The sequence below is a fragment of the Stigmatopora nigra genome, chromosome 3, assembly GCF_051989575.1.
Source record: "Stigmatopora nigra isolate UIUO_SnigA chromosome 3, RoL_Snig_1.1, whole genome shotgun sequence".
Taxonomy (NCBI): Eukaryota; Metazoa; Chordata; class Actinopteri; order Syngnathiformes; family Syngnathidae; genus Stigmatopora; species Stigmatopora nigra.
In genome coordinates this window covers 2,522,130-2,549,676 of record NC_135510.1, presented here as the reverse complement: position 1 = coordinate 2,549,676, position 27,547 = coordinate 2,522,130, and the positions used below count along the sequence as shown (strand labels likewise).

At 39.5% G+C, this 27,547-nt stretch overlaps 2 protein-coding genes across 7 annotated transcripts in view; one reads left to right on the top strand and one right to left on the bottom strand.

Annotated features, from left to right (window-relative positions):
* The window catches only part of LOC144194022 (serine/threonine-protein kinase BRSK2-like), a 55,462-nt gene extending 46,811 nt beyond the window's left edge, over positions 1-8,651 (bottom strand). For all 3 annotated transcript variants that reach the window (XM_077712770.1, XM_077712772.1, XM_077712771.1), the window contains exon 1: positions 8,252-8,651. In XM_077712770.1, coding sequence (XP_077568896.1) covers positions 8,252-8,345 — 94 coding nt within the window. In that variant the 5' untranslated portion in view covers positions 8,346-8,651. The remainder of the gene's footprint in view (positions 1-8,251) is intronic.
* Positions 8,652-20,978: 12,327 nt separating this feature from the next.
* The window catches only part of LOC144193840 (uncharacterized), a 51,697-nt gene continuing 45,128 nt past the window's right edge, over positions 20,979-27,547 (top strand). For 2 of the 4 annotated variants that reach the window (XM_077712411.1, XM_077712410.1), the window contains exons 1-5: positions 20,979-21,152; positions 22,133-22,181; positions 23,803-23,958; positions 24,956-25,093; positions 26,908-27,021. In XM_077712411.1, coding sequence (XP_077568537.1) covers positions 22,137-22,181; positions 23,803-23,958; positions 24,956-25,093; positions 26,908-27,021 — 453 coding nt within the window. In that variant the 5' untranslated portion in view covers positions 20,979-21,152; positions 22,133-22,136. Of the gene's footprint in view, positions 21,153-22,132; positions 22,182-23,802; positions 23,959-24,955; positions 25,094-26,907; positions 27,022-27,547 lie in introns of those variants that run through there. The other 2 variants (XM_077712412.1, XM_077712414.1) reach the window with 2 other exon arrangements.

Sequence of the window (27,547 nt, the reverse complement as noted above, 5' to 3'; positions counted from 1 at the left end):
CTAGGGGCAATGTAGAGATTCCAATCAGCCTATGATGCATGTCTTTGGGAAGTGGGAGGAAACCGGAGTACCCAAAGAAAACCCACGCAGGCCAGGGGAGAACATGCAAACTCCACACAGGTGGACCAACCCGGAATTGGACCCAGGTCTCCTAATGTGAGGCCGACGCGCATACCACTCAGCTGCCGGGCTGCCCCATTTAACAAAAATGACACTTTATATATGAGTGAATCAATTAAAATGTATATTAAATCCAGAAGAAAATGGGGATCATTGAGTTCATACATTTCATGGCGCCCTTGATAATATAGACAAAAAAATTGACTAATCTTGGATTTAGAACCTAAAAGTTAATTAAAAACAGTCTCGTCATCTCTTCTCATCTTACATTCTAAAGCGCTCTATCCTCATTAGGGTTGCGGTGGTGCTGGAGCCAATCCCACTTGTCTCCGGGCCAGAGGCAGGGGACACCCTGAATCGGTGGCTAGCCGATCGCAGGGCACAAGGAGGTGGACAACCATGCATACTCACACCCAGACCTAGGGGCAATTTAGAGTGTCTGATCAGCCTACTATGCATGTTTTTGGAAAGTGGCAGGAGACCCGTGCACCCAGAGGAAACTCACGCAGGCCACGGGAGAACACGCAAACTCTATACGGATACAATCGGGCGATGTCCCGGTGAAAATCCTGGTTCTCGAAAGTTTTCTAAGTCCAAAACATTTTCTAAGTCCAAAAATCTTGGAAAAAACCACTATGTCAAACAGCGTTGTGTCAGAGGAAAAGTATCCGAAGGAGCGAGGCCTTCGGATACAAACGGGGAAATGTCCCGGTGAAAATCCTGGTTCTCAAAAATTTTCTAAATCCGATTTTTTTTTCTAAGTCCAAAAAATGTTCAAAGTCCAAAAATCTTGGAAAAAAACGACTATGTCAAACAGCGGGACTTCAGGGAAAAAGTGGCCGAGGAAGGCACCCTCTCGGATACAATCGGGCGACGTCCCGGTAAAAATCCTGGTTCTCAAAAATTTTCTAAGTCCGAATTTTTTTCTAAGTCCAAAAATCTTGAAAAAAAAGCACTATGATTTGAACCCAGGACCACAGAGCAGTAAGGCCGACGGGCTAACCACTCACGCCACCGGGCCGCATTAAACACAGTGGTCAAACATAAATTACCAAAGATTGTGTTCCCTGTTGTTAGACCTATTACGACTATAAAACAGACAAACAGAAAAGTAAGAACGTTAGGTCCAAATATGCTGTGAACAGCACTACTATTAGGTACATCTACACATACCTTTTTTAAAGACTGTCTTGAATTTATGTGGAATTAAATTTATAACAACCTTACATGTAATTGGCTTTAACACAGTGCCAATGAAGCGTTAACGATAATTGGAGCCAATAAAAAAATATGACATCAGAATCTCGGCTTCCAGACATGCCAACCTGAGCATCAGACTGCTCATAACATAACAGTCTTTTTCTATTTTTTTTCCAATGTTTGCTTTTTTTCCACCATGACTTCTATTATATTCTTTAGCCATCTGTTTTCCCTTGTGATTGACCTCACATTTTGTGTGGGGAAACCCTCAGTTTTTGGACCTCAAAATCCTTCTTTCCCCCACTCTTCTATCCTCCCACTTGGCTTTTATTCCTTTTTTACCATGCATCCTGGCACACTCCCCACTTTCTCTTTAACACAATCCCCATCTCCATCCCTCCTATCCGTCCTTTGTAGTATAATTATTGGAAATTTTGATTTTGCTTGTTTATATTCAGAATACTATAAAAACGCTATGTGATTTAAATAATGTCTTTTCGGCACTGGCATAGATTTATCTATTACTCAAAAAGATTGCAAACCTCAATTCAGAGAAAATCCACATATGCATGCATAAATATTTACAGTATATACAGTTGTGGTCTTGGTGATTCTCAGTGTGTATTTGATAATTTGTGAGCGTAGCTGGTGAACTAGAACAATTAAAAATTACTTTTTGTAATATCCCATTTTAGGTTTTTTTTTCAGCGAGATGGAAAAGATAAATTTGTATTTAGTTAGATTACATGGGAAAAATTTATTTGAGATACCGTATTTTCACACCTATAAAACACACTTTGTGATAGGGTGCAGTCTCATTTCCGGGTAGATTTTCTTTATTGAGGTAAAAGGTACACTCTGATATAAAGAGATGGGCATTTTTCTGTCAGTCAGAGTTGTGTATTCCGGGAACTTGATTCCACCTTTGGCAAAAGCTCGAACAGTGCTGGCCGACACTTGAGCCCAGTCATCCACAATCCATTGTAACTTGCGACATGCATCACTACTAGCCTTTGATTCTCCCCGGTGTTATATCGGGCATATATGGAATTTTATATGACTTCTGTGTAATCCTTGTACTTTGCAATTATAAAAGAACCCCATGAAGTTAAGTAAAAAAAAGTCACGTTACAGACAGTGTACGGGACGCAAGTTGCACAGTGTAAGCGCACATACACGTTAATACAGTATGCCTGAATACATGAGCCTTCATGTTGAAAGTATTGGGAATTTTGCCATCTGCAACCTGCTGATAATGAAGCTTTATATCTTGGCCACCTTGATGCAGCCATCTGTTTTGCCTGCTCCATTACACTGCCACAGGCATGTGGACACAAGCACCCACACGGGTCCACTGGGACTTTTTCCCCAAATTTTAAGATCTACACAGACGGTAGAATTATATCACAGTAATTTTTGCAGACAGTTACAACATGGCTACATTATATCGATTAAAATAATAAAATAAAAGGAGAAGGACCGCAGATTCCATAATATTTTTGCAAGAGCCTTGATGTGTCAATCGCACTATAAAGATGACTTAAGAGGACAAAATAATATGGGTTTAAACATTTAAAGAACTAAGACCCTTGCATGTACCCTAAATAGTCAGTGAAAAAAGTAATTTATTAATAAAAGGCAATAAATTCTCTTAAGGAGGAAGAACAGGAGAGAAAAATATTCGTCTGGAGGAAGAGTGATCATTGTCACAGGAAGACCTACTGCTGTTTCATAACTTTGAAGATGAACATCTGACAATAAGAACATAAATAAATAAACAAGAGTTCCTCACTGTGGCCCGGCTTATTGGTTAAAATGTCGGTGTCACAGTTCTGAGATAGAGGGTTCAATCTCAGGTTCGGTTTGCAACCCTCGTGAGGATAAGCAGTATGAAAAATGAATAAATTAATGAGTTCCTCAGTCCAGACCCACACTCGCTCACTCTTTCCAACACCCACAAACATACAGACCAATTGTTCATTCAGTGTAGAAAACATGTTATTTTGTTGGTGGACACACACTATGGTTTCTTTGTTCCACTGAAGTCTCAGAACAGAAAACTAGCTACTTATCAGATATGCTATTAAAAATGACAGAGATAAAGCCTAAAGTAGTCTCTCTGTGCGCGATGCAAAATGTATGGAATTTTACCCAAAGAAAAGCCACAACACTGTTTGTATAATCAGTGCATCATTCTACTTCTATGGTGAAATTTCGCTTCTTCTGCACTGAGTGCCACGCATTTCAGCAGCAAAGAAGCACTGTCCTGACTTCTGCCCTTTTTCATCAGCATTTTTCATCTTTTGTCTTCCGCTTGCAATTTTCCGGGTGAATTTTGACATTATGCAGACATTTAACAGGCATTTTCAATGCCGGTTCAAAATGCACACAATGCTGGAAAAGGCTCGCTGTCATCTTTCTGTGCGCAATGCAAAATGTATTTAATGTAATCCGAAGGATGGCACGATCCTAATTGTATTATCGATGCGTAATTATTTTACGGTGAAAGTTCTCTTCTTTATCTGCTCTGAGTGCCACCAATTTCAGCGCTTAAGAAGTGGTGCCCTGACTTCTGCTTTTTTTCATCTTCTGTCTTTCACTTGCAAGTTTCAGTGTGGATTTTGACATTTTTAAGAACTTTTTTATAAAATCTTTTTAGATAAAAAAGAGCACAATGTACTGCAGCTGAAAAGTGGTGAAGGATCACAGTATATCTGTTTGTTGCATATATGTAATTAGGATGAGTTGTTTTTGAACACCTTTCCATCTGTTACCATACTATCAAAGCCAAGCAATAGGCAACAAATGACTTTTCAGAAACACCGCCTCTTAAACAGTCATCGACCAATCATACGTCGAACACCATTGTTAGAGCAGTATTAGTTGACAAACGCTCAGATGCCCCATTGTCTGATTGATTGACTGGGTGCTTTTGAGATCACCAACTGCTAAAAAAGATAACTTAACTGATGACAGAAAGCAACCGTAAGCTGCAGACATCCAAAATAGAGAAGTGATGCACCAATTTAATATATCTAAATTCATCACAACTTACTCTAGGAATATTTTAGCATGGATACAACTCTTTCGGGCGGCCTGGTTGCGTGAGTGGTGAGCGCGTCGGCCTAACAGCTCTGGTGTCCAGGGTTCAAATCCAGGTTATGTCCATTTGTGTGGAGCTTGTATGTTCGCCCCAGGCCTGCATGGGTTTCCCCTGGGTACTCTGTTTTCCTCCCACACTCCAAAAACATGCATGGTAGGCTGATTGGCAACTCTAAATTGCCCCTAGATATGGGTGTGACATTCTAGCAGTGGCAGTCCGTGCATTTTCTCGTAGCACCTTCAACGGGTAAAATCCACCTCCTCGCAGAATTTAATGATTAAATACAAATACTGGAGCTTTTCAGACATTACAACCGGGCCGGGGGGTGATTTTCCCAGCGATGAACTTCAATGGCGTACCGGCAAACATTGCCCAAAAATGGGGTAAAATCCAGACGGAAACAGCATTTATTGATTAAATATAAATACTGGACTACTTTTTAGACATCAGAACCGGGCCTGGAGTATAATTTCCCCGGGAAAAAGACAGCGATGAACGTGGATATGTCCATATAGTCCATACATGAAACAGACAAAATTGCACTAAAATGGGGTAAAATCCACTTCCTAGCAGCATTCATTGATTAAATACAAATACTGCAGCTTTTCAGACATTACAACCGGGCCAGGGGGTGATTTCCTCGGGAAAAGACAGCGATGGAAGTCAATGGCGAAACGGCATAAATTGGACTAAAATGGGGTAGAATCCACTTTCTAGCAGTTTTTAAGTGATTAAATACAAACACTGGAGCTTTTCAGATATCAGAATTTGGCAATAAATTTAAATATTATTTAGGAATATAGCCATATTTTACTCACCAAAAATTATTTTTAACTGTACACAATATCCATCCTCGTTTCTTTCTTCCTTCTTTTATATCGCCATCGAAGCTGATGCTCAAAGTCAAGCCTGTCCTGTCGTATTTCTGGCATAGTCCTTCTTGAAAATGGCTTAAATCAACACAACAATAGATTTGCTTGTGCAGCTCACTCCAAATACAATTTGGTAGCTTTGGCCAATCATAGTTGATGAAAGCGATGACGTATCCCTACACCTGCGACAAGGCAATGACGTATCCCTACGCCTGGGAGAATGCATTGTGGTGTTGCCAACTCGAAATCTGATTGTTTAAACCAGGGGCGTCAAGCTCCCTTTGGTCTGCGGGCTGAATACAGCTTAATTTGAGATCAAGCGGGCCGGACCGGTAAACTCATTGCAAAATTACATAGAACTAACAATAAGCCCACTTTTTTCCTTTGTATTAGTCACTAATACTAATAATTATTGCAAAGAATGAGTAAATTATCAAAATGTTTATTAAAAGAATTCTCCTTTTACATTATGAACAATATATTATGAACAAGAGAATAACATAAGAACATAAATAAATGTCAATTCATGTTGTCTGCACGTACTAAAACACTGCGCCCCGTAGCGGATAACACAAGAACTACACATTTTAAAGATTTTTTTTATACAAAGCAGCTTTCTTCCCCGGGCTGCACCAAACCACCAGAGGGGCCGGATCCGACCCGCGGGCCGTATGTTTGACATCCCTGGGTTAAAGCAACAGTCTTATCGACACTTGTTTAATGCAGTAGAGCCCGCAGAACTGATTGTGAAGTCCTTGATTAGATTTCTGACCCTGGCATCAAATAATGGCTGAAATGTGATTGGTTAAATGCTTTAATATGAAAACACACCTGGAAGCAGTGCGACCGAGGGGAAAGCAATGAAAAGAAGCTAACAGACAATTTGGAATTATTTCATAAGTAGTGATGGACAAAATATCATATATGATTCAGATATTTCTTAGGCCAGCAGAGAAGGCCTTGAAGGTCCTGACGGCCCGCCACGGCATTCTAGAATTCTAAGAATTTGCTTTGGTGTAATTGTTGAACCTGTATGGCTTTTCTTTGATAGGTTGCAACACATTTTTATTTGTTCAAATGCTGAAATGGGGTTTCATATTGCTCCAAAATAAATCACATAAAACACCCCTGTATATGACTGTCTGCAATGGCTTGGGCATCGTAACCAAGAAGGTTGGGCCGGGGGTGAATGGGTTTTCCTGTTGGAGCTTTTGCAAAATGTTACTTAATCAATTGAGCTGTTGAAGTGGTGGAATCTTTGGAAACATTATCATTATCACTACCACTACTCGTATGTAAAGGTATTTTGAGTGCTTTGGAAGCACACAAAAAATTAAAACCTGCCTACTGTTTGCTCCAAATGTATTTTGAGTAATATATTGAAGTAAAACTTGATTCAAATGTGTTATGTCAAGTATGGCGTCGTGGGACGTAGTTAGATCAAATCCAGTGAAGGAGGCAATGAACGAGTGCGTGGAATTGCTCTAACAAAACGTTAATAGACAGAAGATATGGGGAAATGAGGAACATGGAACAAGGCGTGGTAACTTGGCAGGGAATAAACAAGGCAGGCGATCCGACAATGACTCACAAACACACAGGGTTTAAATAGATAGATAAGAGTTGATTACAATTAGGAACACCTCGGTAACACAACACGGAGTAAGCAGGGGATACATCAGGGGCATAAAAACGACAGGTGAACACAGTGGACAATCACTAGGACATAACAAAACCAAACAACACCCCACTAACCTTAACAAAATGTTATACTAACCCTAATGTTATTAAAATTGCACCGTTCTGTATTATCAATCTGACTGTGTCATAGAAATGTTAAAAGTTTTCACGTTAGTCTTGGTATGGGGTGGCTAAATCCTTATCTATGCATTCTATTGGATATTGAAATGATACTTAAAACATTAATAAATTCAATGCATTTTTTAAAATTGTTGGTAAAAGTTGCTAAAAGTTTATTGTCTGAATTGCGTGTCCTCATTCAGTTCACTGTTCCGATGAAACCTCATCTGACTTTGGGCAAGTAGCCCAGTGCACCCTAGGCTGGTCCCTTGCCAATTGCACCCAAGGCACATATAAACATCCATTTACACTCAAAATCAACCCCAAGAGCAAGTTAAATTCTTAAATTTTCCTTACATGCTTGTTTTTGGAATGTGGGGGGATACTTGGCCACATGCAGAAAAGCCACCTAGGCACAAGAAGAACATCAACCGGGAAGGCCAGAAGCTAAATTTCTACCCAGAACATTGATTCAAGTAACCACAATACAAGTGGAGTTGCTTTATAACTTTACCTTTGCCTGTTATTTACTGACTGTTACTAATGGGTCAATTGCACACCATAACCTCCACTAGACCTCACCACCCTGTACACACAATTATGACCACCGAACACAATGCGACTTGCCAAGGTTGGGGACATTTTGGTGTAATTTTTTTGTTTAGCAATTTTGTTCCTTAAAACTGAACATCAAAACTCGGGCGCAGATGTCAAAACAAACCATGACAAAGCTGACTCAACGCATAGTGTTCATACAAAGGCTGCCAAAGGAGCCTTAGATGTGCACGAAGTGATGAGACAGTGGCAGCAGCCTCCTGCAGAAAGCAATCTCAGGACAACGTGTCCATGTGACAAATGGATACTATAACGGAATTAGAGACAATGAAGCCCACAGGGGCCCATTATCGCTGAGCACTCTCTGCCTGACAACAAGGATTAAAGGCATACTACCACCACCGTCATCATCACCACAATGAGAGCAGCATCTGTGTATGCACGGCACAGGTCTCGGCAAACGCAACACAATGCGCTATTCCAGGCGTTCCACATAACTACAAGCTGCATTGCCGGTACACATGTTAGGTCAGCAAAGCAGATGGAGATGATTAGGACCATCAAGGAGCAGCAAAAGCAACACATATCGTATAACACTGACCTGTTTGTCCTTTTCCTAGGGTCTTCTCCAAGCGGTAGGGTCCCACATAGTTGGTGTAATGTCCGCTATTGGCTTCCTTGCCCGACGATGACATGTTTAGGCGTGAACTATTTCGCTGAAGGGGGGATTTTTCTTGTACAAGTTGGACACGTTTCTGAAAAGAGAACCACAAAATTGCTGGGCAGTGGAGTTTGCTTTGTTGGCTTCTCCCAAATTGTATATACAGGCTACTTCCTCGCAATTCTCGGAGCTCGTCGTCCTCAAATGCGATTCACTGAAAACCTTTGAAACGGGATATCATGGTGGCAAGGTCCGGAGAGTGGTGCGCTGCTGCGCCGTTGGGTGTGAACTGTGAACTGATGGGACAGCATCCACCGACGTTTTAGCTGTAGCATCCCACGCCAGTGTATGGTCCATAATGTTGACTTCCGGATGTTTCTTTCAAAGTAAATGCCGCACATTCCCTCATCCATTAGCCATTCTTTAATACCGTTATACTTTAAAATACGAGCTTATTACGAGCCACCATGTCAATTTACTCATCTCAAATCAATGTTTCCCATAAAAATTACCTACATATGAACTAATCCGTTCCAACCTTTGAAAAAACACCAAAACAGGATATTACAATGGAAAAACATTTTTATTTGGTCTAATTCACCACCTTCTCAAAAGGTAACAATTACCTATGTAGATGGGATTGGATAACTTTATTCATCCCATATGAGGGAAATTTCGTTGTCACAGTAGGAAGAGGGTGAGGATGCAGAAATAGGAAAGGCATTTTAGACATAAATAGATAGGTAATAAGTAAGTTAATAAATACATATATGAATAAAAATATATTATATAAACAACATACAAATATATTAATAAATAAGCGTGTTGCTGATATATATACATATACAGTGATCCCTTGCTTATCGCGGTTAATGGGGACCGGACCCCACCGCATTAGCTGCATATCTGCGAAGTAGGCGGGCGCCATCAAAAACGCTTATAAAAACGTATAACACGTGCACAAAACCACCACCAGGCTAATATGCTGTTCATTCAGGTCTTTTATTCCACATTAGAATGCAGGTGTTATGTAGGTGCATACAAAAAAATCACTGCAAATGTAATAAATGTAAACTTTTATCCAGAAAACTCAGAAATTCAAAAACATCATAGCAGAAATTCAAAAACATCATAGCAGTCCGGATGGACTCCCGCAGTTCTTTGGCGCGTAAGAAACATTGTTATGGGGAGTTGTGAACGTTGTTTTTTTTTTGGTCGGTGAGGATGCGCCTGTAAACAGCCATATATATATATATATATATATATATATATATATATATATATATATATATATATATATATATATATATATATATATATATATATATATATATATATATATATATATATATATATATATATATATATATATATATATATATATATATATATATATATATATATATATATATATATATATATATATATATATATATATATATATATATATATATATATATATATATATATATATATATATATATATATATATATATATATATATATATATATATATATATATATATATATATATATATATATATATATATATATATATATATATATATATATATATATATATATATATATATATATATATATATATATATATATATACACATACATATAGTGGTACATACACTTGTGAAGAACATAATGTCATGGCTCGCTTGAGTTTCCAGTTCTTTCTACAACTCTGATTTTTCTCTGATAGTGATTGGAACAGATACTTATTTGTCAAAAAAAAACATTCATGAAGTTTGGTTCTTTTGTGGCTTTATTATGGGATAACAGAAAAAGTGAATCCTTGACTTGAACAAGTCAGGAAAGTCACTTGGAGACATTTCAAGGCAGCTGGAGGTCCCAAGAGCAACAGTGCAAACAATTGTTTGTAAGTATAATGTGCATGGCACTGTTTTGTCACTGCCACGATCAGGAAGAAAACGCAAGCTATCACTTGCTGCACGAGAGAAAAATGGTCAGGAGGGTGAAGATTCAACTGAGAATCACCAGGACCACTACTGTATATACTGTAAATATGTATGCATGCATATGTGCATTTTCTCTGAGTTGAGGTTTGTAATCTTTTTGAATAATAAATATAGCTATGGCAGTGCCGAAAAGACATTAGTTCAATCACATAGCGTTTTTATAGTATTCTGAATATAAACAAACAAAATCACCATTTCCAATAATTGTACTACAAAGGACGGATAGGAGTGATGGAGATAGGGATTGAATGAAAGAGAAAGTGGGGGGTGGGCAAGGATTCACGGTCAAAAAGGAATAAAAGCCAAGTGGGAGGATAGAAGAGTGGGGGAAAGAAGGATTTTGTGGTCCAAAAACCGAGTGTTTCCCCAGACAAAATGCAAGGTCAATCACAAGGGAAAACAGATGGCTAAAGAATATGATAGAAGTTATGGTGGGAAAAAAAGCAAACACTGGAAAAACAAATAGAAAAAGACTGTTATGTTATGAGGATTGTGATGCTCAGGTTGGCAAGCCTGAAAGCCGAGATTCTGCTGTCATAAGTTTTTATTGGCTCCAATTATCATTAACGCTTCATAGGCACTGTGTTAAAGCCAATTACATGTAAGGTTGTTATAAATTTCATTCCACATAAGTTCAAGACAGTGTTTAAAGAGGTATGTGTAGATGTACCTAATAGTAGTGCTGTTCAAAGCATATTTGGACCTAACGTTCTTACTTTTCTGTTTGTCTGTTTTATAGTCGTGGTAAGTCTAACAACAGGGAACACAATCTTTCGTAATTTATAGGCTGATTGGACACTGTAATTTGCCCCATAGGTCTGGGTGTGAGTATGCATGGTAGTTCATCTCCTTGTGCTCTGCGTATATATCTCATCTCATCTGCTTTATACTCACTAGGGTCACGGGTGTGCTGGAGCCTATCTCGGATGGCCCTGGGCCAGAGGCAGGGGACATCCTGTATTGGTGGCCTTCCAATCACAGGGCACAGGGAGACCACCAACCGTTCACGCTCACACTCATACAAAGGAGCACTTTCGAGTTTCCAATCAGCCTACCATGCATGTCTTTGCAATGTGGAAGGAAACCGAAGTACCCAGAGAAAACCCACACTGGCCCGGGGAGAACACTAACATCTCAGCCCCCCGGCTGCCTTATTTAAAACTGTCACCATTTTTTATAATATAAAATCATTCTCATAAAACTTTTATCAACAGGATTCAAAGCATTTAAACATCTAATTTATCACACTGACCTTAAGGGTTTTTGTCAAAACGTCCGGGGACCAAGTGTCCGTCAACCAAACGTCCGTCGACCGAACGTCCGTCGACCGGACGTCCGTCGACCGAACGTCCGTCGACCGAACGTCCGTCGACCGAACGTCCGTCGACCAAACGTCCGTCGACCAATTATGACTTTTTGTCCCTCCCAAAGTTGATTCAATCACTTAATCATTAATCATCATCCTCACCGCTTATCTAGACAAAGGTCTTAGGGGAGCCTATCTCAGACCAACCATGGGTAGCAGGTATGTGTGTGAAGTTGCTTAAAACAGGAGTCTTAATATAATGTGCATTTCTAAAGAACATCATGTCTATAATCTCTGTCTTAATCTTATGCTCTTCCATGATGCCTATAATCTCAATTTCTGTACTTTTCCATGACATCATGTTGAAATTTAACAAAGGCATCCTTCACCTTGAAAGGTTAAGAGAGAACCACCGAGCCGAGCGCAAGATACCACCTCGCGCCTCGACCTCTCTTCCGCCGGCCGGTGCCTTTAAAATATAACACAGTCTCTGCCTCGTTTTTCCTTTGTGCACGGTTGGTAATTACGTTGATCTGTTACTTCAGACCCAACATTGTGACACCCGGAATTCGATTAATAAATGATAGGGAATCAGCGAGAGAGAGCTGGATCCCTTTTGGTGGATTTGGCAGTTGGTTACATCGAGCTGTCCATGTCTCATCACTCCTTCCACCTTAACAAAAGGCAACACTCTTTTTGGCAGATGGATTGTGGCCCTTATGACAACTGCCTCTCTCCCCCAAGCCCATCTGCCTCTCTCTTATCTAGTCGCAAATCCATCAGGCCCAACCCCCACCGCCTTCACAACTGTATCCCTAACAAAGACAGAGCCTGCATATTAATGTTAGAAGCAGTTGCCAAGAGACAGCCTTTTCCAAAATGATTTTCTGCTAATATAAAGTCAAACCGACAACACTTTTGAACTATCTCCTTTCCTCAGCCATCCAAAATGTCAGCAACTGTAAATTGTGACCTGCATCCAATAATCAATTAAGAGTTTTCTCCTCAATTCATGATCATGTGCATGCTGAGTCCCCTGGTGGTGGTCATGAAATCTGGCAGTGGCACACATGCCATGCAGCATCTATAAATGTGAAGCATTCTAATTGCCTCAGTGTGGAATAATCCTGTCACGAACATGCCTCTCACATGGTTGATTGACTGTCTTGGTAAATTGTCACCATTTACAGCAACAGCTGAGTATTTCAGGGGACCATAGAGGTTAACCTGTAGTATATATAATTGTAAGATTCATGATATTATGAGAACCAATCATTATACATTAGCTTTGCATCAATCATAATACATTTGTTTAAAAGATTATAAAGACGTGGTTGGGTTTTGGTCCATTGTAATGTTTCATCACGACCAGAGGAACTGGAGTGCGGGTGCATGAACGTAAGGTTTAATACAAACAGGCAGTCGACCGAACATCCGTCGACCGAACGTCCGTCGACTGAACGTCCGTCGACCAAACGTCCGTCGACCAATTATGACTTTTTGTCCCTCCCAAAGTTGATTCAATCACTTAATCATTAATCATCATCCTCACCGCTTATCTAGACAAAGGTCTTAGGGGGAGCCTATCTCAGACCAACCATAGGAAGCAAGCATGTGACACCCTGAATTCGATGCCAGTCAATCCCATTGCACAATGAAACAAATATCCACTCACGCTCACAGAAATGGGAAAACACATGCCCGTGTCCCTAATGAGGATAAAGCGGTTCAGAAAGTGAGATGAGTAAAGAGAATATTCATTCATTCATTAACTTCCCTCACGCACTCCTTCACTCATTTACTCATTCACTCATTCACTCATTCACTCATTCACTCATTCACTCATTCACTCATTCACTCATTCACGCATTCACTCATTCACTCATTCACTCATTCACTCATTCACTCATTCACTCATTCACTCATTCACTCATTCACTCATTCACTCATTCACTCATTCACTCATTCACTCATTCACTCATTCACTCATTCACTCATTCACTCATTCACTCATTCACTCATTCACTCATTCACTCATTCACTCATTCACTCATTCACTCATTCACTCATTCACTCATTCACTCATTCACTCATTCACTCATTCACTCATTCACTCATTCACTCATTCACTCATTCACTCATTCACTCATTCACTCATTCAATCATTCACTCATTCACCCATTCACCCATTCACTCATTCACTCATTCACTCATTCACTCATTCACTCATTCACTAATTTACTCATTCTCCCATACGTCCGTCGACCGAACGACCGTCGACCGAACGTCCGTCGAACGAATGTCCGTCGACCGAACGTCCGTCGACCGAACGTACGTCGATCGAACGTCCGTCGATCGAACGTACGTCGATCGAACGTCCGTCGATCGAACATCCGTCGAACGAACGTCCGTCGACCAAACGTCCGTCGACGTGAGCCCTTCATTTGTTCATTCATTCATTTTTTGTACAGTTTATTCTCACAACGGTCGTGGAGGGTGTTGGAGCTTATCCCCGCTGATTTAATTGACAGATTGTTGGTAACCGTGAATTTGTGGCTAGCCAATTGCAGGGCACAAGCAGACAGACAACCCTTCATGCTCACACTACTAAGGGAAATTTAGAGGGTTCAACCAGCCTACCCCGCTTGCTTTTAAGATGTGGGAATAAACTGGAGTATACAGAGTAAACCCACGCAAGCCCAGTGAGAAGGTACCCGGACATCTAGTCGACGGACACTTCCTCGGCGGACGCTTCGTCGAACAGACGCTTCATCGCCGGACAGACATAAGAACCGTTTCGTGCGTAGTGTGTTTAGAAACGAGCACATTTAAAATGTTAATGTTTGAGTTGTCGAGCAAGTTTTTGCTGTTTTATTTTCTTTAATAAAGAAAAATAAAAACTCCCATCTGTGAATTTCTTTTGTCTTCTTTTTAATAAATTTTTAATTAAATGTATTCATTATATTTTATGTTTTTAAAAATCGTTCGTGAGTCCGGCGACAAATTGTCTGACGACGAAATGTCTGTTCGACGAAATGTCTGTTCGACGAACTGTCCGGTGACGAAGCGTTCGTTCGACAAACCGTCCGGGGATGAAGCGTCCGGCGGCGAAGTGTCCGTCAACAAAATGTCCGAAAACGAGCGAGGTCATGCAAACTCCAAACAAGCAGGTCCAAACCGGGGATTGAACCCTTGAAGTCAGAACTGTGAGGCCGATGCATTAACCACTCGCCCTCAGAATAATAAATATTGAAATACTGTGATCCTTCATAACTTCGTGGCTTCAACATTCGCGGCTTTAGCACATTGCATCTTTTTATCTTAAGTATAAAAAAAAGTTCAGAAAAACGTCAAAATTCACGCTGAAGCCTGCAAGCGGAAGACGGGATTAAAAAATTGGCGGAAGTCAAGGCTCTGCTTCTTCTTTGGCATTGAATTGGGTGGCACTGAACACTGAAAAAGAAGCCATATGTGACCGTAGAAGAATGACATAAACAGGCAGAGAAAAAAATGAGACATGATGTGTGTTCTAGTGCGCTAACAGTTACTGAGACGATCCGAAATGGGCTGTACAGTACGCTTCTGCATGGAGATGCAGCCCCTGCCTACGGAGCAGCAGCGAGGCGCTATGTTGAGGGTGTGTTTCTGGGATTGATAGAAGAAAATGGCTATGTCCCGGAGCAAGTCTTCAACATGGATGAAACTGGACTCTACTGGAAGAGGATGCCGTCCCGAATCTTTCTCCTCAAGGATGAACTCCAGAAGACAGGTTTCAAAGCCCACAAGGATCGAGTGACTCTGCTCTTGTGTGGCAATGCAGCAGGATTCATGCTGAGGCCCGGCCTGATCTACAGGTCACTGAATCCTCGCGCGTTGAAGAACAAGAAAAGGGGCCTTGCTGCCAGTCTACAGGATGTCCAACAAAAAAGCATGGATCACCAAGGCCCTCACACATTACTGGTTCTTCAACTCCTTCGTTCCGCAGGTAAAACTTTACCTGGCCGAAAAGGGACTGCCCTTCAAAGTGGTTCCACACATGGACTGTGCAGGAGGACATGCAACTAATTTGCACCATGAGGGGGTGTAGGTGGAGTTCCTTTCACCCAACACCACTTCCCTCATCCAGCCCATGGATCAGGGGGTTATCAGGGCCTTCAAAGCCCTCTACACCAAGGCAACAATGGAGGGTCTCATCCCCTCCATTGAAGAGCCCGACGAGACCTTCAGCATGAAGTCCTACTGAAAGGACTACAACATAGCCATCTGTCTAACCAACATTCAGAATGCCCTAAAGGGCATGAAAGACCAGATACTCATCTCCAGCTGGAGGAAATTGTGGCCACAGAAAATCACTGAGGACTATGTGGAATTCACTCCCAACAAAATTCAGCACTCAGCCGTAGATAATGCTGTCAGGTTGGCTCGGTTGGTGCAGACCGAAGGCTTCTCAGACATGATGGCTGATGAGATTACAAATCTCATTGACTGTCATTCAGACCCACTGACAGAGGAGGACCTACAGGAGATGACCAAGTCGGCGAGTGAGGAGGAAGAGGAGCCTGCTGCCGACAACGAGGGTGATGAAGCTGACGAAAGTGGCCTTACTTTGCATAATTTGCAGGACCTCTTTAATACTGCCAAAGACCTCCAAAGAAAGGCTAAAGAAATGGACGATAACATGGTGAGGGCAGTCGAGTTCCGCAATTGCATCGATGAGGTCATGGTTGTTTACAGGCGCATCCTCACCGACCAAAAGAAACAACGTTCACAACTCCCCATAACAATGTTTCTTACGCGCCAAAGAACTGCGGGAGATCCATCCGGACTGCTATGATGTTTTGGAATTTCTGAGTTTTCTGAATAAAAGTTTACATTTATTACATTTGCAGTGATTTTTTTGTATGCACCAACATAACACCTGCATTTTAATGTGGAATAAAACACCTGAATGAACAGCATATTAGCCTGGTGGTTTTGTGCACGTGTTATACGTTTCTATAAGCGTTTTTGATGGCGCCCGCCTACTTCGCGGATATGCAGCTAATGCAGTGGGGTCCGGTCCCCATTAACCGCGATAAGCGAGGGATCACTGTACATGCTTCTTTCCAGTTGCTTTAGGGATATTCAAGCCCATGTTGCTTTTGTAAGTTTGTTGAGTTATTAAACCGAGCCAACATGAAAACTGAACAACTCTTTTATACCAGCGTCACCGCGAATGGGTTCAACTTCCCACGGCGCGAACGTAACAATTTGAATGAGAAGTGGGAAGGACAGATGTGTAAAATAATGTAAAATTTAAGTCGGATTTGTGCATATACAAATGGCATTTATGAAGATGTTTTATTCATAGATATTTTTTCATTCATTTTTTGAACCGCTTTATCCACTTTATCACTCACGGGGGGTGCTGGAGCCTCTCCCTGCTGACTTTGGACCAAGGGGCGGGGGACACCCTGTATTGGTGGCCAGCCGATTGCATGGCACAAGGAGACGGACAGCCATGCACACTCAGACCCATAACTAGGGGCAATTTTAGAGTGTCCAATCAGCCTACAATGCATCTTTTTCGGATATGGGAGGAAAACGGAATACTCAGAGAAAACCCACGCAGGCCCAGGGAGAAAATGCAAATTCAACACAGGTGGAGCAACCTGGATTTGAACCCTGGACCCCATAGCTGTGAGGCCAACGTGCGCACCACTCATCTGCCAGGCTGCCCATTCATAGATATTAACCATTACATTTTATTCTTACTAAATGATTTATGTGTAGTAGACATGCATCTGCTTATGGAAGGTGTGATACTGGTGTGTGCCCATAGCGAGCAATGATGTTGCTCACACTGGTACTCAGTGTGCTCAGGGAGGTTGTCCTTCTGCCCATACAAACGAAAAATAGAGGGAACATTGCCCAGGACCACAGAGCTGTGAAGCCGACACCCTGATCACTCGCTCCATTGGACTGCCTATGCTGCACTCTGATAATGGCATTGTTGAAAGGTGAGCATTCACAGGCAGTACTCCCAGTTTGAATAAATTATCCGTCGAGTGTTGTCAATAGCTGGCAATGATAGTTTATTTTTTACAAATGGCATGCAAAGCTTGACAGAGAAAACACTCAATTGCTAATCCATGCATCAGGACAGTGTGTAAAACTAACAAGCAGCTAATGGGTTGAACAGAATAACACAATGACAAAAGAGCAATTGTTTAAATATGAACCTGTAGCAAGAAACCCTGAAGGTATGCTTTAGGACTTTGTAAAAGTGCTTCTTCCTTCCAAGAACTTAATCTTTTATCATTCAACAATCATACGAGATGATCTCCATCAACAAAGAAACAAATTATCTAGGTCACATACAGGATGAATAGCATTGTTTTAGTCGAACATGTACTAAATAATTCCAAATTGGGCCAGATCATTTCGGTCTATATCATCAAAAGCTTCCCAGGGGCAGATGACCTCCAGATCTAGAAGAAGGGGAAAAAATAAAATAGATTATTGTGTTCAGGCTTCCTCACTTAATTGATTATTTGAACGGTGGTTACTTCTAATGTTGTCCATCCCAGGAACATCATCAAATCTATGGAGAGGGTCCCATTGTTTTAGTCGTTATGTTAACAGTGTACAAAAAACATTAAAACAGTTAATTTGATGTGCGTCCGTAGTTACCAGAGATGTAATCTAACACCCCCAGGACAGTACAGAAAATAAATGAATGAGTAATTTTATGTGACTGCAAACTTACCCATTCTTTCCAGCTTTGGGAGCCTTACTCTTGAACAGTCGGGTCTCCTTCTCCTTTGATTTGGGAGGGATGGCATTCGTGCCCTCGGGTACTGCTGCTGTATTCATTTCTATCAATAATCTGCTGCGTTATTGCCAATAATAAAGAAAAAGAATTGATGACTGGAATGTTAATCATAAAGTAGGAGTATCTGATGACACATTTGTTGTCAACTCATATAACTTATATTCCAGTAACACACAATTATTTGTTATGAATATATGATATAAACTACATGAAAACTAAGAATGTTATTAAATATGGGATAAGGAGGGGCCTAACCTGTATAGTCTCAGTTTTGCTTGAATCCACAGTGAAACAGTTCCGATTGGCCGAGGAAAAAGGGATGCAAATCAAAAATAAGTTCTCTTTCTTCTTACATCCCCTCTTCTGTGCTTACACGATGGTGTCTCCTTTATATAGCTGCCTTGCAATAATAATACACAAAGCCTTCGATAGAAGTGAGGCAGGGATATTATCGTCGGGGGATAAGCTTTAGAATTTGAGGACAGCATGTACTTGTATTATAACACGTGTTGTCCATGTTTTCTTTGAAATGTAATCTGTGTTTTGCTCCATTCGTTCAATCCATTTAGAAGCTTGTTTTATTCACAGGACTTTTTTATTATTGTTTTTACCCCACAAAATTTACAAGGTTTGTCAACAACTCTTCTGTGGCGTGTGTCTAATTTAGATATTTAGTCTTTCGTTTATTCATCATTCCGTATCACGTATTTAAACTCCCCAAAAAAGATAAAGCATTGATTTTCACAAAAGATAAAAATAACATTTACCACAACAAAATCAAATGTTTGTTTTATAAGTGTTGTTAAACACTTAGCCCATTAAGCACATTTTAACGTCACAAGTAGTAAACATGGAACAGTAGTTAAGTAGCAAGTATTTAATTGGATTACAAGTGGCCTCAATTAGGTAAGCATTATATATATATATATATATATATATATATATATATATATATATATATATATATATATATATATATATATATATATATATATATATATATATATATATATATATATATATATATATATATATATATATATATATATATATATATATATATATATATATATATATATATATATATATATATATATATATATATATATATATATATATATATATATATATATATATATATATATATATATATATGCTGCCTTGGCCTTTTTAATGATCACTACTGTTGCAGCATCATTCATTTTGTATGTACATGCAACGCCCCCCCCCCCCCATTTCTGTGATGAAAATAATGTTGCAGTTCCTGAAAAAGCTGTTGGTAGCAAGCTGAATTTCCAAATTGTCCATTTTGTGGTGTTGGTCAAGGAGATACTCAGAAGCTTAGCAGCTAGGGCCGCCCGGCATCCGCACTTTTGCTTTCTTTCCCTTCGCCGCCCTCGTCATACTCTGAGTGGGCTGACTTTCCACGGAGATCCCGGTGGTCTCGGGATGTCATTGGGGATATCGTAGATCAGTTGGTAATCTGTTGTGATGGATATTTCGCATTTCCTCCCGAGAGTAATTAAATCCTGGCAACTGCAGAAAAACTGGGGAGCATCGAGCCGCTGCACCCATACACAACCATCTTGGATCCTATGTACCAATACCTTCGTGTCAAAAACCTTTAAGTTTTCCAACAACACACTGAATTTATTAATGAGTAATTTATCAATGTTATTAGCACCTATATTGTTCAATAGGTAAAAAAACATTTCACATATTAACACCAAATTAACAGAAGTGATTGGTGACTACCTTCTGTTTAACGAACAATTAGTCTTCCAACGACTCACTCAATTGATTAATTATTAATTTATTATTGTGATTAGGAACTGTTTTGCTCAATAGCTCCAAGCCATTTGTTGTATTGACACCAAATTAACAGACAAGATAGGTGATTATCTTTTGTTTATCGGACATCTTTTGTTTTTTATTAACACACTCCATTGATTAATTATTAATTTATTCCTATTGTTAGCGCCTCATTTCTTTGATAGCTTCCAAACCATTTGACGTAATGACATAAAACATTACAGAAAAGATAGATGATTACGTTGTGAAAACCCTTCAATTTTTCAACGACATACACCATTTATTGATTATTAATGTTGACATATTGAGCTCTAAACAACAGAGGTGCTGGCTAATTACCTCCTGTTTATTGTAGACCTTTTAGTTTTTCGATGACACAATCCAGTTATTAATTACGTTGCGCCGGGACTACTGATATCATAGCTGGGATTTCATTCAATGGACAGAAAAAAATAATGGCGTAATTCTATTTTATTCATTTAAATTTCATTTGTCAATTTTCACCCAGAGGCTGCTTTTGTTGTATCAAATTTTCCATTGGATCCATAAAACATGTACTTTAATATGAAATATTACAGTTAAAGAGACATAGCTTCTATTTTGCATTGAGTTTGGGTAATATTTATGCTTTGCCATGTGCTATATCTGGTAACTTGACTGAATTTGGAAAATCCCCATGTTTGCAGCAGGATTTTGACGCCGGCCCTGAACACCCCCTCCCTCTAACGGCGGCTCAGTTGACCGCAGTCAGTTTTGACAGCGGGGGAAACGCGGCAGGATATGCGCATGCGCAAATTTCCCAGCTGTCCTGTTGTTGACAATTCATTTGGCTGTTCCTATTACAATTTTGACGCTCCAAATGACGTCGCCACACTGGCGAAACAGCCTCGAAAGAATTGTCTCAAACTAATGCCACAGGTAAGACTATGTGTTCATTGTGTAATTTTTGGGCGAAGTTACAGTGATTTGGTCCTGTCGAATCAAATGCTAGTCCTAGTAGCATTAAGCTAGTGGGGCGAAGTTGCCAGGCTTACTCGTGACGAATTGCAGCCCTTCAACAGGTTTAAATCTAGAACAGTGGTTATTAGACTGGGTTCGGTGAGTCGGTCTCGGTGGTTTGGTGGTGCCTTTGCCCTGGAGTTCAAGACAGAATGACTCAGCAGGTCTGTTCACGATAAGATGACCCTCTTAAGTCTTAACCATCACTGGATGCATATGATCACGTGACATTGCTTGGCCAATTGGTGCTGCGACAAATTTATATATCCTTAATTTGGAAAATATATTTTATTTTACACTAAAGTAGGCTTTGGTGAATGCACATATAGCAGCCAAAGGGACGATCACCACTTGCAGAACCGGGCTCTTGGAACTTGGAATGTACCTCTCTGGTTGGGAAAGAGACTCAAATTGTGCGTGAGGTTGAAAAGTTCTGAAAACGTTAATATTTTGTACTTTGACGAACCGGCATTAAGTAGCTCACGGACCGGTACAGGTCCACGGACCACTGACGTAATGTGTTTTCATTCAACAACAGTGCAACAGCTTCAATTTGTGTTATTTTGATATTACTGTCTTGTGATTACAAATGTAAGAATCCAAAATTCAAAGTCCTTTCTCAAAGGACTTTTAGTCCAGTGAGGATTGTAGCTATTTTTTAACAACTTTGTTGCACTGCAAAATAAACCAGCCTCAGGGTTCCAATCACTATTTTCTGTAGATCTGTATTCATATAATACATTGTTAAATTGTACATAGTCAATAACCATTTTCCTCTTACTAGTTTTAGTAGCAGTTTCTCACTCACACTTAATAACGTTTATACTCTAAACTGCCAAGGAAAATAATTATTTGCATATTAGAAATAATGCTAATGCCTTTGTCTCCTGTTTTTTAAGAGTCATGCTGAAGTGGTTTTCAAATGAGGAGGGACAGTCTGGCTCAGGAGTAAGTATTTGTGCACATATCTGAGGCATAACATTGTAAAATATTTTTGTAATTTTTGTGAAAGAAATAACTTTTTTTCTTGATCTGTAATGGTGGAGATAAATAACAATACAAGTCAATATTTTTAATTAGAACATAAAATTGCTGTTATCAAGTTTTTTGGGGGGATGCATACATACAGTGTTCCCTCGGTTATCGCGGTTAATGGGGACCGGGACCCCCCGCAATAGCTGCATTTCCGCGAAATAGGCATGGTCTTTAAAAATGCTTAAAGAAACGTATAACACGTGCACAAAAGCACCACAAAGCAAATACATCAGAGTAGTCCAGACGGAGGATCTTCTGCAATTTTTTGCACGTAATAAACATCGTTATTGGAAGTTGTGAACATAGTTTTTTGGGGCGGTGAAGATGAGCCTGTAAACAGCCATGACATCATCAATGCGATTCCTGAACTCTCATCATGTTATTGACCATTTCTTTGGCCTTTTTTGATGCAATTACTACTTCTTATTGAACATTTTGTTTCCACCTCTTGTAAAATGATGTAATTTATAATTTCAAATTAATATCTTTAAATTTTTTCTTTTTCCAGAAAAAAATCTGCGAAGCTCTGAGTCCGCGGTAACTGAAGCGCGAAGTAGCGGGGGAACACTGTATACGGTTGTGCGCGTGTGAATAATATATTGTTCTTCCTCACAAAATAGCAAAAGACAGAGGATTGTTGCTCAACATAGCACCGAGGGGAAAAAATGGCAGACAGCGGGAGGTGGCCGTCATTTCCATCAGAAAATAAAGGTTTCTGAGCCCCCGTTAGGGTCGTTTTTAAATGCGAGCCCCATGGAACCTTAGTCTATGGCAGTTATTTGAAAATAGAACTTGTTTGGAAGAAGGTGCCTTCCTGGATATTCTTATTAAAAATGAACTGTATGTGCTCGGTTCACACGGGTCACCTAATGCTCATGTGTGGGAATGCTGCTAGCTGGCTTCATGGAAAAGCCCGCTTTCATCAACAAGTTCGACCGTCTTCATGCTTTAAAAAATCAAGAAGAAAACACATTTATAACAGACAATGGTGTTTTTTGCGTCGTTTTGTTACCTGATATGTTTCCATTCCAGGCTTAGTCAGGCGAGTAAAGTAATCACTTGAATATCTCTGCTAATGTAGAGCACATATGGCCACAAGAAGACAAAATGATCTTAACGTATTTATTCGCATATAAGCCGCCCGCGAATACAAGCTGCCGCACCCTGAAAGTTGCCTTGAAATTTTAGAATTTTACAATTTATCGAGTATAAGCCGCCCCCGATTCCCAATTTTCAACTTCATATTCATGAACGGAGTACAAATGTGTTACTTATCTTGATGAGAACAAGATGCTTTCTAATGAAAGAAATTACAATTTTCCTACCAGAAATTTAAGAGTTTGTTGATACCTATACCTATATATATTTTATATATATTCGTGGTTTTTCGTTTATCACGGCCATGCCTGGTCTGCATTAACCCCAATATTGGAGGGATTACTACACATATATATATATATATATATATATATAACTTAGTGTGTGTGTTTTGGCTACAGTAGCACTCACAAGTCTCCACTGCTCCCTCTTTCAGGGACCAGACTCTCCTCATGCAGGCAGCAGAAGTGCAGAGGTTGAAGCTGCAGAAATGGCTGACAGACTAGTCCAAACGGATCAGCTTGTCACTCAGCTTAAAGAGCTGATCCGAGAGAAGGATACAACTCTCTGTTTGAAGAATGAACAGCTCAAGGTTCTCCATAACCATTTGTCCATTTTCGTGAAAATTCACAATTACTTTTTAGATAAAGCCTACCTTTTCCAAACACTTTTATAAGGAAAGGTGTCTCTGTCTTGTATCTTCAACACGCCTATTACTATTCCTACACTCTAGATTTAAAGAATATTTAAATTATTTTTCTCAGTTTAATGCTCGAGCTACTTTTATTTTACTTTGTCCAGGGGCACCATATGGGAGCTGAGCAAATGCAGTAATACTGCTTTCTTATTACTATGGGCACGGGTACATGTCATTGATTGATCAGGGTTTCGAATCCAGCGCTTAGTTGTGCACATAGTTATGTTTTCCTTCGGAAACCTTTGAACAACCCCTTTGGAGCTGTAGGTCCTGGTTTCTGTTCCATTTGATCCAGGACAGTTTAACCAAAGAGGTTTCTTTAAAAAAAAAAAGAAAGCAGCAACTGACGTTAATCAACCGATTACACTTGATAAACACCAGATTGGTGAAAAGCTGTCATCTATCAATTGAATGAAAACCTGCACCCATTGGTGGCCTTTGTGAAAACGATTTGGAGACCGCTGATTTTGTTTATTGTGGTGTGAACGAATCACACAATGTAAGAAGTTTTTGAGGATCCTGACTACGTTATATGAAATCCAACACATTAGTATCATTCGTTTATTCATTCAGTATTTTTTGTACTGTTTCATGTTACAGGAGTCGCAACATTATTATTATTTAAATCAACCTTGTGATTTAAAACGTGTCATTTTTCATCCTGCTCTAATACAAATGGCTCAAATCAGTTGTCTTTTTTGACCCACCATACTTTGAGGAGACCAAGCCAATCCGTAAATATCACTTGAAAATCATTGAGCGACTTGGGCGATTGCTGTGCTGTCTTTGAAAGACCAGTGAAAATTTTCCACCACTCAGTAGTCACCCAATTTTGCCCACCCTGTATTAAGAGGGATAAATCCTCAAGTGAACTACGCTTTGTTTTCTTCAGATGGAGAAGGAGGCATGTGAGTCAAAATTGTCAAAGCTGCGTCTTCAAAACAAAGCGAAGGTGACATCACTCACCTCACAACTAGAAGAACTGAAGAAGCACATTGGTGGCCAAGGCACGCCGAGACAAGGTAGAAAGGTAAACATTTTGGCAACGTACTTCTGAGAAATGCAACAGTCAAAACAGACTGAAAAGTTTAAATTAATTTTCTTGTTTCAATAAAAAAAAGATTCATTCAAAATTACGTTAGTCATCATGAATCATCTCAGTAATGTTACTTTTTTTTGTATATTGCCATTCTCGAACGTTAATGATTATTGAGACACTTGATGAAAGAGTCTCAAAGGAATTAATTTTTTCAGTACGTCGGTTCTATTTGTGTTATCGAGCTCACCGATGGATGCTATCCTTAAAGATGCTTCCAACATCTGATTTTAAGAAACATAATTTTTAGGTAAACTCCCTTAAGGTTTTGATTTTTTAATATTATTCTTTTTATTTTTTTAGATTATTGATTACTTGCTTCAAAAACTGGATCTCCTTAGTTCAAATATCGAGGGTTGAAAGAAACAGAATCCATATGCAAATAGCCTGTAAGAAATTAACTCTGCTCCTTGTAAATGAGACCACAGCGTAAAGTGAAGCCATTTGCCCATTGCTTTTGTTCCCTTAAAAAGTCTGTTTTTACCTAATTTATTTATAAATAATGTGATCCTTCACCACTTTGCCCTTCAGTACATCTCATGTACTTTCGTAAAAGCGTGAAATCGTGTAGTATGCGAGTAATAATGGGGTGAGACTAAATGTCGGTCGGGTGTACATTATCCGCGATATATGAGGGATTTCTGTACACAAAGTCAAAGCTGACCATAAGTTATTTTCAAGACAATTGTCATTGTGTTTTTTTTTAATCAATGTAGGACATATAATTTGAAAGCTAGTTTAGCAATAAATATGAAATGCGTGAAAACCCCAATGTAATTTTTGTTCTCTGCTTATTAGAGCACTTAAAAAGCATTGATTTGTTCCAAAATGACTGTCGACTTGTCCTGCAAAGTGTTCATGTGACCAGGTTTGAAGCCAAATTATTGGTAGTTTTGCCCAACAGAATTTTCACAATGGCAGTCACTTGAATGCTGTCTTAGAATAGAATCTGAATTATTTGTGAGTAACTGCACTAATTTGCATTTCTGTTGAACATGGCATTCTCTTATTTTGAAATATTCAACGGAAGCAGGCCTCACCACCAATTGTAAACTTTACACTGTACAGAAAAAAAGACCTTTTTCCACCCTCAGATGTGGCGTCAGTTGTGAACGTTTTTGTTTTGCATTGTTAACAAATGCTGTAAACAGGCGAGTTTTCACATTTGAAGTGTCACCTTTTAACTGAAAAGGTTGCATTTTGGAGAAGATACTGTTAGTTCGTCGTAACCTAAAGTAGGAATTACGTTGTCTTCACAGACAATATAGAAATGCTTACAATCCATACTGTAGTGAAGATGTGTGGGTTTCTTCATTTTGTATAGAATTTTTAGTTATGCAATGTTCAGGTCACAAATGAACATCTGTGAATGGAACTTGAGTCCCGTATGCAATTAATGGGTGGATTTTAAACACGCATCCAGTTAGTAACAAATTGCATCTTTGAAAATTTCCACCGTTATTTTTCTTCACTTTGCGATAAATGGATTTATTGCAAATCGCAGCACCCTTAGCTGGGCATTGTCTTTTATGTTGTGTTTTCCCTTCATTTTAATAATTCACTTAATTTATTTCGAAAATTGTTTGACAGATTTTTTAGGTCTCATGAAAAGTGGATTTATTTTTTATTTTTTTAACCTTATTACACAATCAATAAAATGTCTGTCAATTTAATACTAATGTTTTTATGTTAATTTTATTTTTTTACCTATTGTACTACAATTTCAACAGCATTGATTATTGTTGCAGAGTCCTTCAGAAGGAGTAGAGCATGCCACCCGAGGCAAAATTGTCTTGCTGAAGAAGAAAATTGAGGAACTGGAGCAGCACCTTACACAGAAACAGAAAGAAATTGAAAACAAGGCAAGAACCCACTTCATTGAGTTTCATGAAATTCATTTTAGTTATCGGTTTGTTTCCTATACATTTCATTTCAAGTCTCTAAGTTTGATTTTTGTCTTTTTTTTGGCATTATGAACAAAGAAATTTACAATTATAGTACGTATCACTTTGGCGCGAAAGATCGTCCACCCGTAGACACCCCTCCCCGGTCCCTCCAAAAACCGCCATCTTCCCCACACTTTCCGAGCTATGTGGCCACCAGGTGTTTATCGGTTCAAAGCTCTGCACATCTCTTTACCCGCGTGTACAAGACATGACCACAAGTTAGATAACACGACCACAAAGTCAATCATCGAACTGCAACCTCGGGTGTTTTGGTGTCAAGTGCACATATGGACACCCTTATGCTTGAAAATGATGTTCATTATTGTCAACCACCGTGAGCGCAGAAGTCCAAATATAGCACACCCCTCTGGTTCTGAAGGCTGAGGTATGAATCCCAACGTATAGCCACTGAGCCGTAAGGCAATAAGTATGCCCACACCTC